Here is a 13,299-nt window from a genome sequence, read left to right on the forward strand (position 1 = left end):
AAACAACTGGATGCATCCGGGTTTCAGGGGAAATGGAAAGAGAGCCTGCAACAAGACTTCCGCTTTTGGACGTTAAAAAGATGATCAAGTAATGTTGTATACTTATTAGCTAGTAGTTTTGAAGGTAGCACTCACAAGTCAAAAGTGGTCCCTGAAAATTGCAAGGGTTTTTCTTTATGAGCCAATCAGTTGTGTTGTGACAATGTAGACAGAAGATGGCCCTATTTGGTAAAAGACCAAGTCCATAATAATATATTACTGGTTAAAATGCAACAAAATAGGAAAAACACCAAGGGGGAAGAATACTTTTGCAAGGCATTGTAGGCCAATTCCCTTGAGTGTAAAGTGTTAACAAGGCAACACGCCATGTTAACTCCTCCTCCACATTTACTGGATTGGTTCAACAATTCAGAAGAGAACCTTCCCAGACAGTTTTTTTGTCATCAGGACCAGAAAGAGAGAAATGCTGCTAGTTAGGTTACCTCAGCCCAAATGGGTCAGTTAGCTCAGTTGGTCAATCCAACAGGTTCTCATGTTGAAGGCCTAACACTGTCACCTGGTGGCTTTAACCAGTAATATATTATTTAACCTATATAACTACATGAAAAAAATCCTGAAGGTTTTGTATAACACTGGATATCCAGTCATAGTTTTTTTTACATAGTTGGTTTTTCATCGCCCAAACCCTCCAAGTCAAGTGACACATTACAATAATGCCTCGATAGTCATACTTTAGGGTATTCTATGGGCTGTTTCGTCCACCACTTCCACTCCTCCTTTCTCCTCTTTGTCTGGAGTCTGGACCAGCATCTGAAACTGTGCACACTGCCACCTGCTGTACAGACATACTAAACCTTTCTACTTAGTATACTTATTATGCATGTGGTGATCAGTTGTTTGACACATGCACCAATGTTCTTTAGTAAGTGGTTAGATGAATTGGCACCAGCTAAATAGATCCACACAGATACCAAACCCACAGAATATTCAGTACCTGTGTGTGTTTAGTTGCACTCACACTCTAGAATTGTAATGAATTAATGCTTACACCTTGGCTATCCTTGCGAACCCTCAATGGCCAGTGACCACCATCTGAGCTATCAGCCCCCTCCTGACCTTTCACACAGAGATTCAGGTTTAATTCACAATGCATGTGCAGCACACACACACACACACACACACACACACACACACACACACATACATACACACAGGGACTCTGCGTGGCTGCTCTGGTTGTCATGGCTGAGGAGATTAGGGGCTGAAGTGGGGACAGCTGGCCTCTTCCCCTCGGTTGATGTGACAGACACAAAAGAAGGCAGAGGAGTTTAATTGTGTTGAAAGAGAGCAGGGATTAGTGACGCCTGTGTGTGAGGAAACCTGCCAAGATGAAGGCAGTTAGGGTCTACACACTGCTGTGCCAACACGCACGCACGGTCACACACCTGCACAAAGAAATGCCCACAAGCACACACTATGTGTGTGCATGTAGGCATTTATTTGATGTCACTAACAGCAGTGTGTGCCACACACATATTTATGTCACAAATCAACAAAACACACAGCTCTACAGCAGAATGTATAACATGCATGATAGGCATCCAAAACACAAAGAAATTGTCATCTGTTTGCCAGTTGTTGTTTTCTATCTGTTTCTTTTTTTTTATCAATCTTAATTCTATGGCATACACTGAAAGTACAACTCACAACAATATCAGACGTATGTATACCTCTGATTATTTTCATTTTTTGTTATAAAGATACAACATGAACCAAAGACAACGAGTTACAGAGAACGGACATCACTGTGAGACCAAACAACAATCAGCTTATTCATAAGATCCAAAGGAAAGGGTCACACAGGAAACTGTCTCTCTCTCTCTCTCTTTCTCCACCTGGCACACCAAAAGCCAATCTACTCTGTGCGTCTCTGTCCATCAGTTGGAAGAAGAGTCTGGAGTAATCTAGAGTTATTCACGATGACATAAAATATTAGGTTTTGTACAGTAGTAGGATGAGAGACTGCATCTCCATAGACTGTCAGGGTTGAAGCTACTGTACAAGTTTAGTTTAGTGACCCCTCCCATTCTGATCCACCTACCTTACATTTTTTTGTTTGAATGAAGGAATTGTTTATGTGTGAACAGTGTTACATCCTCTCTACCTTGCCTCCTTTTCCAATACATGTCTTTATTAGAGATTCTATCTATCAAATAAACATTGAGTCAGACTCTGTTCAGGAAAATGACCTCTAAAGCTAGCTAAAGAAGAGCTCTGTCTAACAGAGCTCTCGTTTTAGAAACCAGCACCAACTCTCAACGTTTTGACAGTGACTTCTGGCCTCCTCAAGCTCTCAATCCTGGAGTCATGTCATCTGTTTGCATCTTTCAGCTTCCTCCTCTTTTAAAACAAAAGGCCAGGATGGCCAACTTACAGATTTCACAAACTAACTAAACAATTTACTCACGGACTACCAAAACGACAGACTACTCAAATTATTTTGGAAGCAATACAATACAAAAGTCCATATGGTTTGACCCAAAGGAACAGTGAATGTCCATTGAGAGCACCAGAGCATCACCAAGCCAATCACATTGACTCTAGAGTAGGCCCTTCATCAGATCCCTCTCCTGAGCCCCTCCCAGTGGTCGGCTCCTTCGACAGCTGGGATCTAACAGGAGATTCAGCCAATCGGGGCATCTCTCCATCCTCTCCTTGGCTGCCACTGGTCGGGCCTTGTGCCGGGTCGTCTGCCGGGTCGTTGCTGGTGTTGAGGAAGGCTTGGTACTGGTTCCAGAAGCCCACGTTGCTCCTGGTGGCTGGGGGGGTGGAGGACGTTGTAAGTGAGTTAGCAGGAAGTCGCTCAGACGCTGAGCGACCGCTTCGTACAGGGGGACGTGTTGCCTTGACAACCCCTCCATGATGCTTCATGTGTCCCTGTGGATGAACATAAAAATAACAGATTTCATAAATGCCACTCCGACCAACCTCTGAGTCACCCTGGCTGGAAATAACATTTATATCACAAACATTTAGCTTGACTGATTCACCTCAGTCTGTACGGAGCCTTCTCATCAGTGAATGTTTCAGTTAAATGTAACCTGAAAACCAACTATCGGATCAAACTAGTTTTAGAAGTAATGTCAAGTTCATTGGTTGCAACGTTTTGAACATCTAATGTACAATTCCACAGATTAATAAACAACTTCAATGTAGCTATCATGAAGTCCATAAACATGTAGTCCATAAGAGAGGATCACATTTTTTACCAACCCCACACCAATCTATACCCACATCATTCTCTCCCCCATTTTCTTACCTTCAGTCCACTGCGGCTGGCATACTCTTTCCCACACTCGACACAGCTGTAGGTCTTCTTCTCAGGGCGAGACATGGGAGAGGGGAGAGTGGGAGCCAGACTGATTGGAACAGTGCTTTCCAGTCGGTCTCTGACACCACCCATCCCATCCTCCTTCCCATAGGAGCTGAGGTATGCCCCATGCCTCGTCTCCCTGGTGTAGGGGACAGCTTTCTGGGGAACATCCCTAGCCTCAGTGTCGCCTGTCTCTGTAGTCTCTGATAGTGGTGCCATTCTGGGGTCCATATCAAGCACAGGGGCTTGCTTTGGTGTTGCAGGTGGGGAGGTTTCAACCCTGTCTTCCTCTGTGGGCTCCGGAGTGTGGGGTTTAGGGGGCTGTTCTGGGTCTAGTGTGGGTGCTAGGTAGGTTTTAGGGTGCTCTGGGCTAAGGACAGAGGTAAAGGAGGGGGCTGGGCTGGGGTGTGCTACTGGGGCACCAAGGGTTGGAGTGCTCAGTAGATCTTCCAGGTTTGATCTTGGGCCGGGGAAGAAGACATCGAGAGGAAGGGAATTCTCACCCAATAGACAGTCTGACATCATGAGACTGGACAAGGAGGTGGTTTTGAGAACACTGGAGGAAGTGTGAGCAGGGCTTGTCTTACTGGCTGGAGTATCAATGGTTGTATCAAGGAGTTCAGCATGTTTTTCATCACTGACTGGGGAGCTTGAATCTCTCAGGGCTGGAGATGGGGAGGGCACGCTGACACACAGGACCGGGGGGTCGGCGCTGCCAGGTGGAGGGGTATGTGAGGTGGGGTTTAGGAAGGGGTCAGGGCTGAGGTCAGAGGGCGGGATCAGTTCAGGGCTGGAGGAGTGAGATCTGCTCGGCTCCCCAACACATGCTGGTGATGTCACACTGACAGATATGGGGGCAGAGCCTCCTACTAGGGTTTGAATGTGGGTGGACGCTGCTGAGCTCTTTGACTGGCTGCCTGAGGCTGCAGTGAAGCTCTCAGTAGACACATTGGGGGTGTAATTGGGCTGGGGCTGGGACTGGGAGATAGAGTCTGGATCTGCTAAGGGCTCTGACAGAGACTCCGGAGCGCCCTCCGGTGGCAGCTGCCCTCCCAGGTGCATGCGGATGTGGTGTTGCAGCACCAGTGCGTTGGTGAACTTGCGCTGGCACAGTGGGCAGGAGTTTTGGGCGCGGGAGTTGGGCGGGCGGGCACGGTGGGTGGCCAGGTGGGACCGCAGGCTGCCTTTGGTGGAGAAGGAGCGTCCACACAGTTTACACGGGAAGGGGCGCTCACCCAGGTGGGTGGCCTGGTGCAGACGCAGTGCCCTGGGGCAGCTCAGCACACGTAGACATACCCCACACTGGTTGGGGGCCAGGGAGCCAGTGCTTATGATGCCCAGGCCGGGGAGCATAGCGCCTGCCAGAGCGCTGCCCCCATTGGCACTCATGCCCAGAGCGGCCACCATCTCTCTGGTGAAGTTGGAGACGGAGGTGGGGGCGTGGGTGGAGGATGGTGGGGAGGCCATCACGTAGGTGCTGGAGGTACTAGCGCCCATGAGGCCGCTGCTGAACAACCCAGCGGAGGCCATGCTGCTGTGAGAGGTCTCACCTGAGGAGGAGGCCCAGGGAGAGGAGGTGGGAGGCTCCTTCTCCAGCTTTTCCACCAGCCTCTGCAGCTTGGAGGTGTCTGAGGAGGGGGTGGAGGAGGAGGTGGAGGGGGAGGAGGTGAAGGCCTGGGCTTTGGGGTAGTGGGAGAAAGGGAAGGAGAGCTGAGAGTGGGCGGATAGGTGGGAAGAGCCTGGAGCAGGGGGTGGAGGGCGGAGTAGGCCCAAGGCAGGGTGATGGTGGGGGGAACCAGATGGGAAGAGGAGTTTAGGGAGGTGGGCTAGCTGGGAATAAGCAGCGTGAGACATCATGGGAAGGTGAGGGGGCGTGTTCTCATCAAAGCACTGCTGCTTGGCCCCCTTAAAGAACCCAGCAATGGCGGAGGCGGACGAGGAGGGGACAGAGAGGTGGGAGGAGGCGAGGGAGGAGGACGCAGAGGAGGAAGAAGAGGATGTGAGTGAGGAAGCAGCAGAGGATATGGAGGCAGCGGCAGCTGCAGCAGCGGCTTGGTTGAGCCGCAGGAGGGAGTGGGCGGTGGAGATGAGGGCCAGGTCCACACTGGGGGGCAGGGGGAGTGAAGAGGGGGGAGCACCAGTGGACACCCCCAGAGAGAAGCCCCCTCCGGCACCATCCACCTCCATACCGTCTCCATACGGGTCATCCTCAGCCCGTCGTTTACGACGCCTCTGAGCATGCGCTGCGCTTACGCTCAGACCAGTGCTGCTCATTGGCTGACCATGGAGCTCAGACCCCCCCGCTGGTCCCATACCCGTCCCAAACAGGGAGGGGGGGAGGAGGGAGAGCGAGAGCTCTGGGTTCTGCTCGCGGTGGCGGAGGAAGTGCACCTTTAGGTTGCCGCGGGTGGTGAAGCGGCTGAGGCAGACAGGGCACTGGTAGGGCCTCTCGCCTGTGTGGGAGCGCAGGTGGATCTGCAGGGACGAGTCACTGCTGAACAGCTTCCCACAGAACCGACAGGCATGCTGCAGACGCCCCAGGGAGGAGGACAAGGACCCTGCTGAGGAGACAGACAGGTGGGGCTCCTGAGAGGAGGGGGGTGCCATAGAAGCAGTGGTGGGCAGGGACGGGGTGAGGAAGGACAGACCACTGTGGCTGCTGGCTAAGGTGGTGTTGGTGGATTTCTCATGGAGGAAACGAGTGGGCAAGGCCAGGGAGAGGGCCAGGGGGTAGTTGGAGGAAGCCATGGTGGAGATGGCAGACGAGGCAGAGGAGGAAGAAGAGGAGGAGGAAGGGCGGACACTGGTCCCAGGGTAAAGATAAGACCCAGTAGCCCCTCCTGCACCCTCCATCTGAGGCTTGTGTGGACGCAGGACATGGGACAGGGTGTGGCTGGGCTTGGAGGGCTTGGAGGCAGGCTGGGGAGGGAGCAGGGCGGAGAAGCATGCCAGGAGAGGGGCTACAGAGTTAGGAGGCTGGGTGGGTGTAGGCTGGGGGGGACTGGAGGTCCTCTCACTGCCCTCCAGACAGAGCTGGGGCAGAGGAGGCAGGATCTGGGGCACCTCCAGGGCACAGGAGGCCCCACCCAACCGCAGCACCTGCCTGCAGATCTCCTCCGTCATCTGCATCTGGTGGATTTGCCTCTGCTGCAGCACCCGCAGCTCCTCCAGGATCACTGCAATGCTAAGGTGGGCACGGGGTGGAGGGGCAGAGGCAGTGCCCGGGCTTGGGGAGGGTGTCACGGGGCTGGGGGGGCCCTCTGGCACAGGGCTAGGGCTGCCAGGGTGGGGCGGGGGACAGAGGGAGGCTGATGAAGAGGAGGAGGAGGAGGAGGTGGTAGTGGCTGACACGCCTAGCTTGGGAGAGGCCATGAGAGAGCGGGGAGGGTGGGTCTGACTGGAAGGTGACGTGGAGGTGATGTTGGGGAGGCTCCGGACTGTCTGGGAGGAGAGGGAGGGATCGGGGAAGTCAGGGGAGAAGGAGGACTGGGGGTCTGTGAGGGAGATGGGGCAGGGAGTGGTCTGGCAGGGGGAGCGGGAGAGGGGGGAGCCCTCGCTGGGTAGAGAGGGGGTGTGAAGCCTCCCGAAGTAGGGACCTTGAGCCAGGGGGGGGTGGTAGCTCTGAGGAGAGGAGGAAGATGAGGAGGAGGAGGAGTCTGTGGTCAGAGGAAAGGAAAATGACTTCACTGCCAACTGGTCATCTGAATTTTTTTTTAGAAAGAAGACAAGAGAGAAAGTTGACTTAGTTATTGTAATATTGAGCAAGACAAAGCTTTGAATCTACTTAACACACTTTTACCACTTTCGGTTCATAAAAATCTATTTGAGCACTACTCAGAATGCCCTTTTGAGAGTGTTTTCCACCGGTCAACCTTATCTGACAGTGAGTGTTGACACACCAATGATGATCAGTGGATAGCAAGGAAAAGCAACTGAATCAAATCCATCATAGAGGTAACAACTACGAGTAAATAAAATGCCTCTGTCCCTCTGAGAATTGTGATTTTGCAAGTAGTAGCAGATAGGACTGAAGCCCTCAGATAACATCTATACATTTGGAGACCATGCTGTCAGGTGAACACCAGATCCAGGCCCAGTTTGCCTCTTTGTTCTCTTCTCCACCACCTCATCATCCAAACTCCCCCTCTCTTTCCTCTTCACTTCACTCCTTATCGTCTCTGTCCTTGTCAACCCCCCCCCCCCCCACACACACACCCAAATTCCCCTGGCTTGCAAGACTACACCTTCCAGCATGAGCTGTCTACCTTGTTTCCACAGCAACGCCGGACAGAGGACAATGGACCCTAAAACCTCTTACAACCCTGAAAAAAAAGACACGCATATACAGTGGGGAAAAAAAGTATTTAGTCAGTCACCAATTGTGCAAGTTCTCCCACTTAAGAAGATGAGAGGATTTTTAATGAATTTATTTGCAAATTATGGTGGAAAATAAGTATTTGGTCAATAACAAAAGTTTCTCAATACTTTGTTATATACCCTTTGTTGGCAATGACACAGGTCAAACATTTTCTGTAAGTCTTAACAAGGTTTTCACACACTGTTGCTGGTATTTTGGCCCATTCCTCAATGCAGATCTCCTCTAAAGCAGTGATGTTTTGGGGCTGTCGCTGGGAAACACGGACTTTCAACTCCCTCCAAAGATTTTCTATGGGGTTGAGATCTGGAGACTGGCTAGGCCACTCCAGGACCTTGAAATGCTTCTTACGAAGCCACTCCTTCGTTGCCCGGGCGGTGTGTTTGGGATCATTGTCATGCTGAAAGACCCAGCCATGTTTCATCTTCAATGCCCTTGCTGATGGAAGGAGGTTTTCACTCAAAATCTCATGATACATGGCCCCATTCATTCTTTCCTTTACACGGATCAGTCGTCCTGGTCCCTTTGCAGAAAAACAGCCCCAAAGCATGATGTTTCCACCCCCATGCTTCACAGTAGGTATGGTGTTCTTTGGATGCAACTCAGCATTCTTTGTCCTCCAAACACGACGAGTTGAGTTTTTACCAAAAAGTTATATTTTGGTTTCATCTGACCATATGACATTCTCCCAATCCTCTTCTGGATCATCCAAATGCACTCTAGCAAACTTCAGACGGGCCTGGACATGTACTGGCTTAAGCAGGGGGACACGTCTGGCACTGCAGGATTTGAGTCCCTGGCGGCGTAGTGTGTTACTGATGGTAGGCTTTGTTACTTTGGTCCCAGCTCTCTGCAGGTCATTCACTAGGTCCCCCCGTGTGGTTCTGGGATTTTTGCTCACAGTTCTTGTGATCATTTTGACCCCACGGGGTGAGATCTTGCGTGGAGCCCCAGATCGAGGGAGATTATCAGTGGTCTTGTATGTCTTCCATTTCCTAATAATTGCTCCCACAGTTGATTTCTTCAAACCAAGCTGCTTACCTATTGCAGATTCAGTCTTCCCAGCCTGGTGCAGGTCTACAATTTTGTTTCTGGTGTCCTTGACAGCTCTTTGGTCTTGGCCATAGTGGAGTGTGGAGTGTGACTGTTTGAGGTTGTGGACAGGTGTCTTTTATACTGATAACAAGTTCAAACAGGTGCCATTAATACAGGTAACAAGTGGAGGACAGAGGAGCCTCTTAAAGAAGAAGTTACAGGTCTGTGAGAGCCAGAAATCTTGCTTGTTTGTAAGTGACCAAATACTTATTTTCCACCATAATTTGCAAATAAATTCATAAAAAATCCTACAATGTGATTTTCTGGATTTTTTTTCTCTCAATTTGTCTGTCATAGTTGACGTGTACCTATGATGAAAATTACAGGCCTCTCTCATCTTTTTAAGTGGGAGAACTTGCACAATTGGTGGCTGACTAAATACTTTTTTCCCACACTGTATAGACATGCACTCTCTCTCTCTCTCTCTCTCTCTCTCTCTCTCTCTCTCTCTCTCTCTCTCTCTCTCTCTCTCTCTCTCTCTCTCTCTCTCTCTCTCTCTCTCTCTCTCTCTCTCTCTCTCTCTCTCTCTCTCTCTCTCTCTCTCTCTCTCTCTCTCTCTCTCTCTCTCTCTCTCTCTCTCTCTCTCTCTCTCTCTCTCTCGCTCTCTCGCTCTCTCTCGCTCTCTCTCGCTCTCTCTCCATTTGTTCTGTCTTTCATCTCTTGATGCACCCTTCCCCCATTACCCAGTAGGGTGTCAGGGTCAGGCAGACGTGATTGGCAGGCAGACATGACCTTAAGAACACTGGGGTCACACATTTATTCTAGTTCTGGGCAGGCAGAGGAAGAGGTGGGGCCAAAAGAAAACAAACAGGCTACCAGACATGATGACTCACAAACCATCAAGACCACACTTCACTACCAAAACACACACACACAAACACACACACACACACACACAGACCTACACTACCAGTCAAAAGTTTGGACACACCTACTCATTCAAGGATTTTTCTTTATTTGTACTATTTTTTACATTGTAGAATAATAGTGAAGACATCAAAACTATGAAATAACACATATGGAATCATGTAGTAACCAAAAAAGTGTTAAACAAATCAAAATATATTTGATATTTGAGATTCTTCAAATAGCCACCCTTTGCCTTGATGACAGCTTTGCACACTCTTGGCATTCTCTCAACCAGTTTCATGAGGTAGTCACCTGGAATGCATTTCAATTAACAGGTGTGCCTTCTTAAAAGTTAATTTGTGGAATTTATTTCCTTCTTAATTTGTTTGAGCCAATCAGTTGTGTTGTGACAAGGTAGGGGGGGTATACAGAAGATAGCCCTATTTGGTAAAATACCAAGTCCATATTATGGCAAGAACAGCTCAAATAAGCAAAGAGAAACGACAGTCCATAATTAGTTTAAGACTTGAAGGTCAATCAATAAGGAACATTTCAATAACTTTTAAAGTTTCTTCAAGTGCAGTCGCAGAAACCATCAAGCTCTATGATGAAACTGGCTCTCATGAGGACTGCCACAGGAATGGAAGACCCAGAGTTACCTCTGCTGCAGAGGATACGTTCATTAGAGTTACCAGCCTCAGAAATTGCAGCCCTAATAAATGCTTCACAGAGTTCAAGTCACAGACACATCTCAACATCAACTGTTCAAATGAAATGAAATGAATAAAATAAAATAACAGTAGGGAGACTATATACAGTGGGGTACCGGTGCAGAGTCAATGTGCGGGGGCACCGGCTAGTTGAGGTAGTTGAGGTAGTTGAGGTAATATGTACATGTGGGTAGAGTTAAAGTGACTATGCATAAATAATTAACAGAGTAGCAGCAGCGTAAAAGAGGGGGTGGGGTGGGGTGGGGTGTAGGGGGGACAATGCAAATAGTCCGGGTAGCCATGATTAGCTGTTCAGGAGTCTTATGGCTTGGGGGTAGAAGCTGTTGAGAAGCCTTTTGGACCTAGACTTGGCGCTCCGGTACCGCTTGCCTTGCGGTAGCAGAGAGAACAGTCTATGACTAGGGTGGCTGGAGTCTTTGACAATGTTGAGGGCCTTCCTCTGACACCGCCTGGTATAGAGGTCCTGGATGGCAGGAAGCTTGGCCCCAGTGATATAGTGGGCCGTACGCACTACTCTCTGTAGTGCCTTGCGGTAGGAGGCCGAGCAATTACCATACCAGGCGGTGATGCAACCAGTCAGGATGCTCTCGATGGTGCAGCTGTATAACTTTTTGAGGATCTGAGGACCCATGCCAAATCTTTTCAGTCTCCTGAGGGGGAATAGGCTTTGTCGTGCCCTCTTCACAACTGTCTTGGTGCGTTTGGACCATGATAGTTTGTTGGTGATGTGAACACCAAGGAACTTGAAGCTCTCAACCTGTTCCACTACAGCCCCGTCGATGAGAATGGGGGCATGCTCAGTCCTCTTTTTTTTCCTGTAGTCCACAATCATCTCCTTTGTCTTGGTCACGTTGAGGGAGAGGTTGTTATCCTGGCACCACACGGCCAGGTCTCTGACCTCCTCCCTATAGGCTGTCTCATCGTTGTCGGTGATCAGGCCTACCACCGTTGTGTCGTCGGCAAACTTAATGATGGTGTTGGAGTCGTGCCTGGCCATGCAGTCATGGGTGAACAGGGAGTACAGGAGAGGACTGAGCACGCACCCCTGAGGGGTCCCCGTGTTGAGGATCAGCGTGGCAGATGTGTTGTTACCTACCCTTACCACGTCAGGAAGTCCAGGATCCAGTTGCAGAGGGAGGTGTTTAGTCCCAGGATCCTTAGCTTAGTGATGAGATTTGAGGGCACTATGGTGTTGAACGCTGAGCTGTAGTCAATGAATAGCATTCTCACGTAGGTGTTCCTCTTGTCCAGGTGGGAAAGGGCAGTGTGGAGTGCAATAGAGATTGCATCATCTGTGGATCTGTTGGGGCGGTATGCAAATTGGAGTGGGTCTAGGGTTTCTGGGATAATGGTGTTGATGTGAGCCATGACCAGCCTTTCAAAGCACTTGATGGCTACAGACGTCAGTGCTACGGGTCGGTAGTCATTTAGGCAGGTTATCTTAGTGTCCTTGGGCACGGGGACTATGGTCTGCTTGAAACATGTTGGTATTACAGACTCAGTCAGGGACATGTTGAAAATGTCAGTGAAGACACTTGCCAGTTGGTCAGCACATGCTCGGAGTACACGTCCTGGTAATCCGTCTGGCCCTGTGGCCTTGTGAAAGTTGACCTGCTTAAAAGTCTTACTCACATCGGCCACGGAGAGTGTGATCACATAGTCATCCGGAACAGCTGGTGCTCTCATGCATGCTTCAGTTTTGCTTGCCTCGAAGCGAGCATAGAAGTGGTTTAGCTCATCTGGTAAGCTTGTGTCACTGGGCAGCTCGCGGCTGTGCTTTGTAGTCTGTAATAGTTTTCAAGCCCTGCCACATCCGACGAGGGTCAGAGCCGGTGTAGTACGATTCAATCTTAGTCCTGTATTGACTCTTTGCCTATTTGATGGTTCGTCGGAGGGCATAGCGGGATTTCTTATAAACGTCCGGGTTAGAGTCCCGCTCCTTGAAAGTGGCAGCTCTACCCTTTAGCTCAGTGCGGATGTTGCCTGTAATCCATGGCTTCTGGTTGGAGTATGTACGTACGGTCACTGTGGGGACGACGTCATCGATGCACTTATTGATGAAGCCAGTGACTGATGTGGTGTACTCCTCAATGCTATCTGAAGAATCCCGGAACATGTTCCAGTCTGTGCTAGCAAAACAGTCCTGTAGCTTAGCATCTGCGTCATCTGACCACTTTTTTATTAACAGAGTCACTGGTGCTTCCTGCTTTAGTTTTTGCTTATACGGTCAAATTGCTGCAAAGAAACCACTACTAAATGACACCAATAAGAAGAAGAGACCTGCTTGGGCCAAGAAACACGAGCAATGGACATTAGACCGGTGGAAATGTGTCCAAATTTGAGATTTTTGGTTCCAACTGCCGTGTCTTTGTGATACGCGGTGTGGGTGAACGGATGATCTCTGCATGTGTAGTTCCCACCATAAAGCATGGAGGAGGAGGTGTTATGGTGTGGGGGTGCTTTGCTTGTGACACTGTCTGTGATTTATTTAGAATTCAAGGCACACTTAACCAGCATGGCTACCACAGCATTCTGCAGTGATATGCCATCCCATCTGGTTTGGGCTTAGTGGGACTATAATTTGTTTTTCAACAGGACAATGACCCAACACACCTCCAGGCGGTGTAAAGGCTATTTTACCAAGAAGGAGAGTGATGGAGTGCTGCATCAGATGACCTGGTCTCCGCAATCCCCCGACCTCAACTCAATTGAGATGGTTTGGGATAAGTCAGACCGCAGAGTGAAGGACAAGCAGCCAACAAGTGCTCAGCATATGTGGGAACTCCTTCAAGACTGTTGGAAAAGCATTCCAGGTGAAGCTGGTTGAGAGAATGCCAAGAGTGTGCAAAGCTGTCATCAAGGCAAAGGGTGGCTAT

The 13,299-nt window shown here is 49.7% G+C and overlaps 1 protein-coding gene across 1 annotated transcript in view; it reads right to left on the minus strand.

Moving 5' to 3' along the window:
* Positions 1-2,589: 2,589 nt before the first annotated feature.
* The window catches only part of LOC311146978 (uncharacterized protein), a gene marked incomplete at both ends in the record, with an annotated part of 30,480 nt that continues 19,770 nt past the window's right edge, over positions 2,590-13,299 (minus strand). The window contains 2 exons of the mRNA XM_084183586.1: positions 2,590-2,937; positions 3,320-6,994. Coding sequence (XP_084039712.1) covers positions 2,590-2,937; positions 3,320-6,994 — 4,023 coding nt within the window. The remainder of the gene's footprint in view (positions 2,938-3,319; positions 6,995-13,299) is intronic.

This window comes from Coregonus lavaretus (genome assembly GCF_964263955.1).
Source record: "Coregonus lavaretus genome assembly, chromosome: 19".
In the NCBI taxonomy this organism is placed as follows: domain Eukaryota; kingdom Metazoa; phylum Chordata; class Actinopteri; order Salmoniformes; family Salmonidae; genus Coregonus; species Coregonus lavaretus.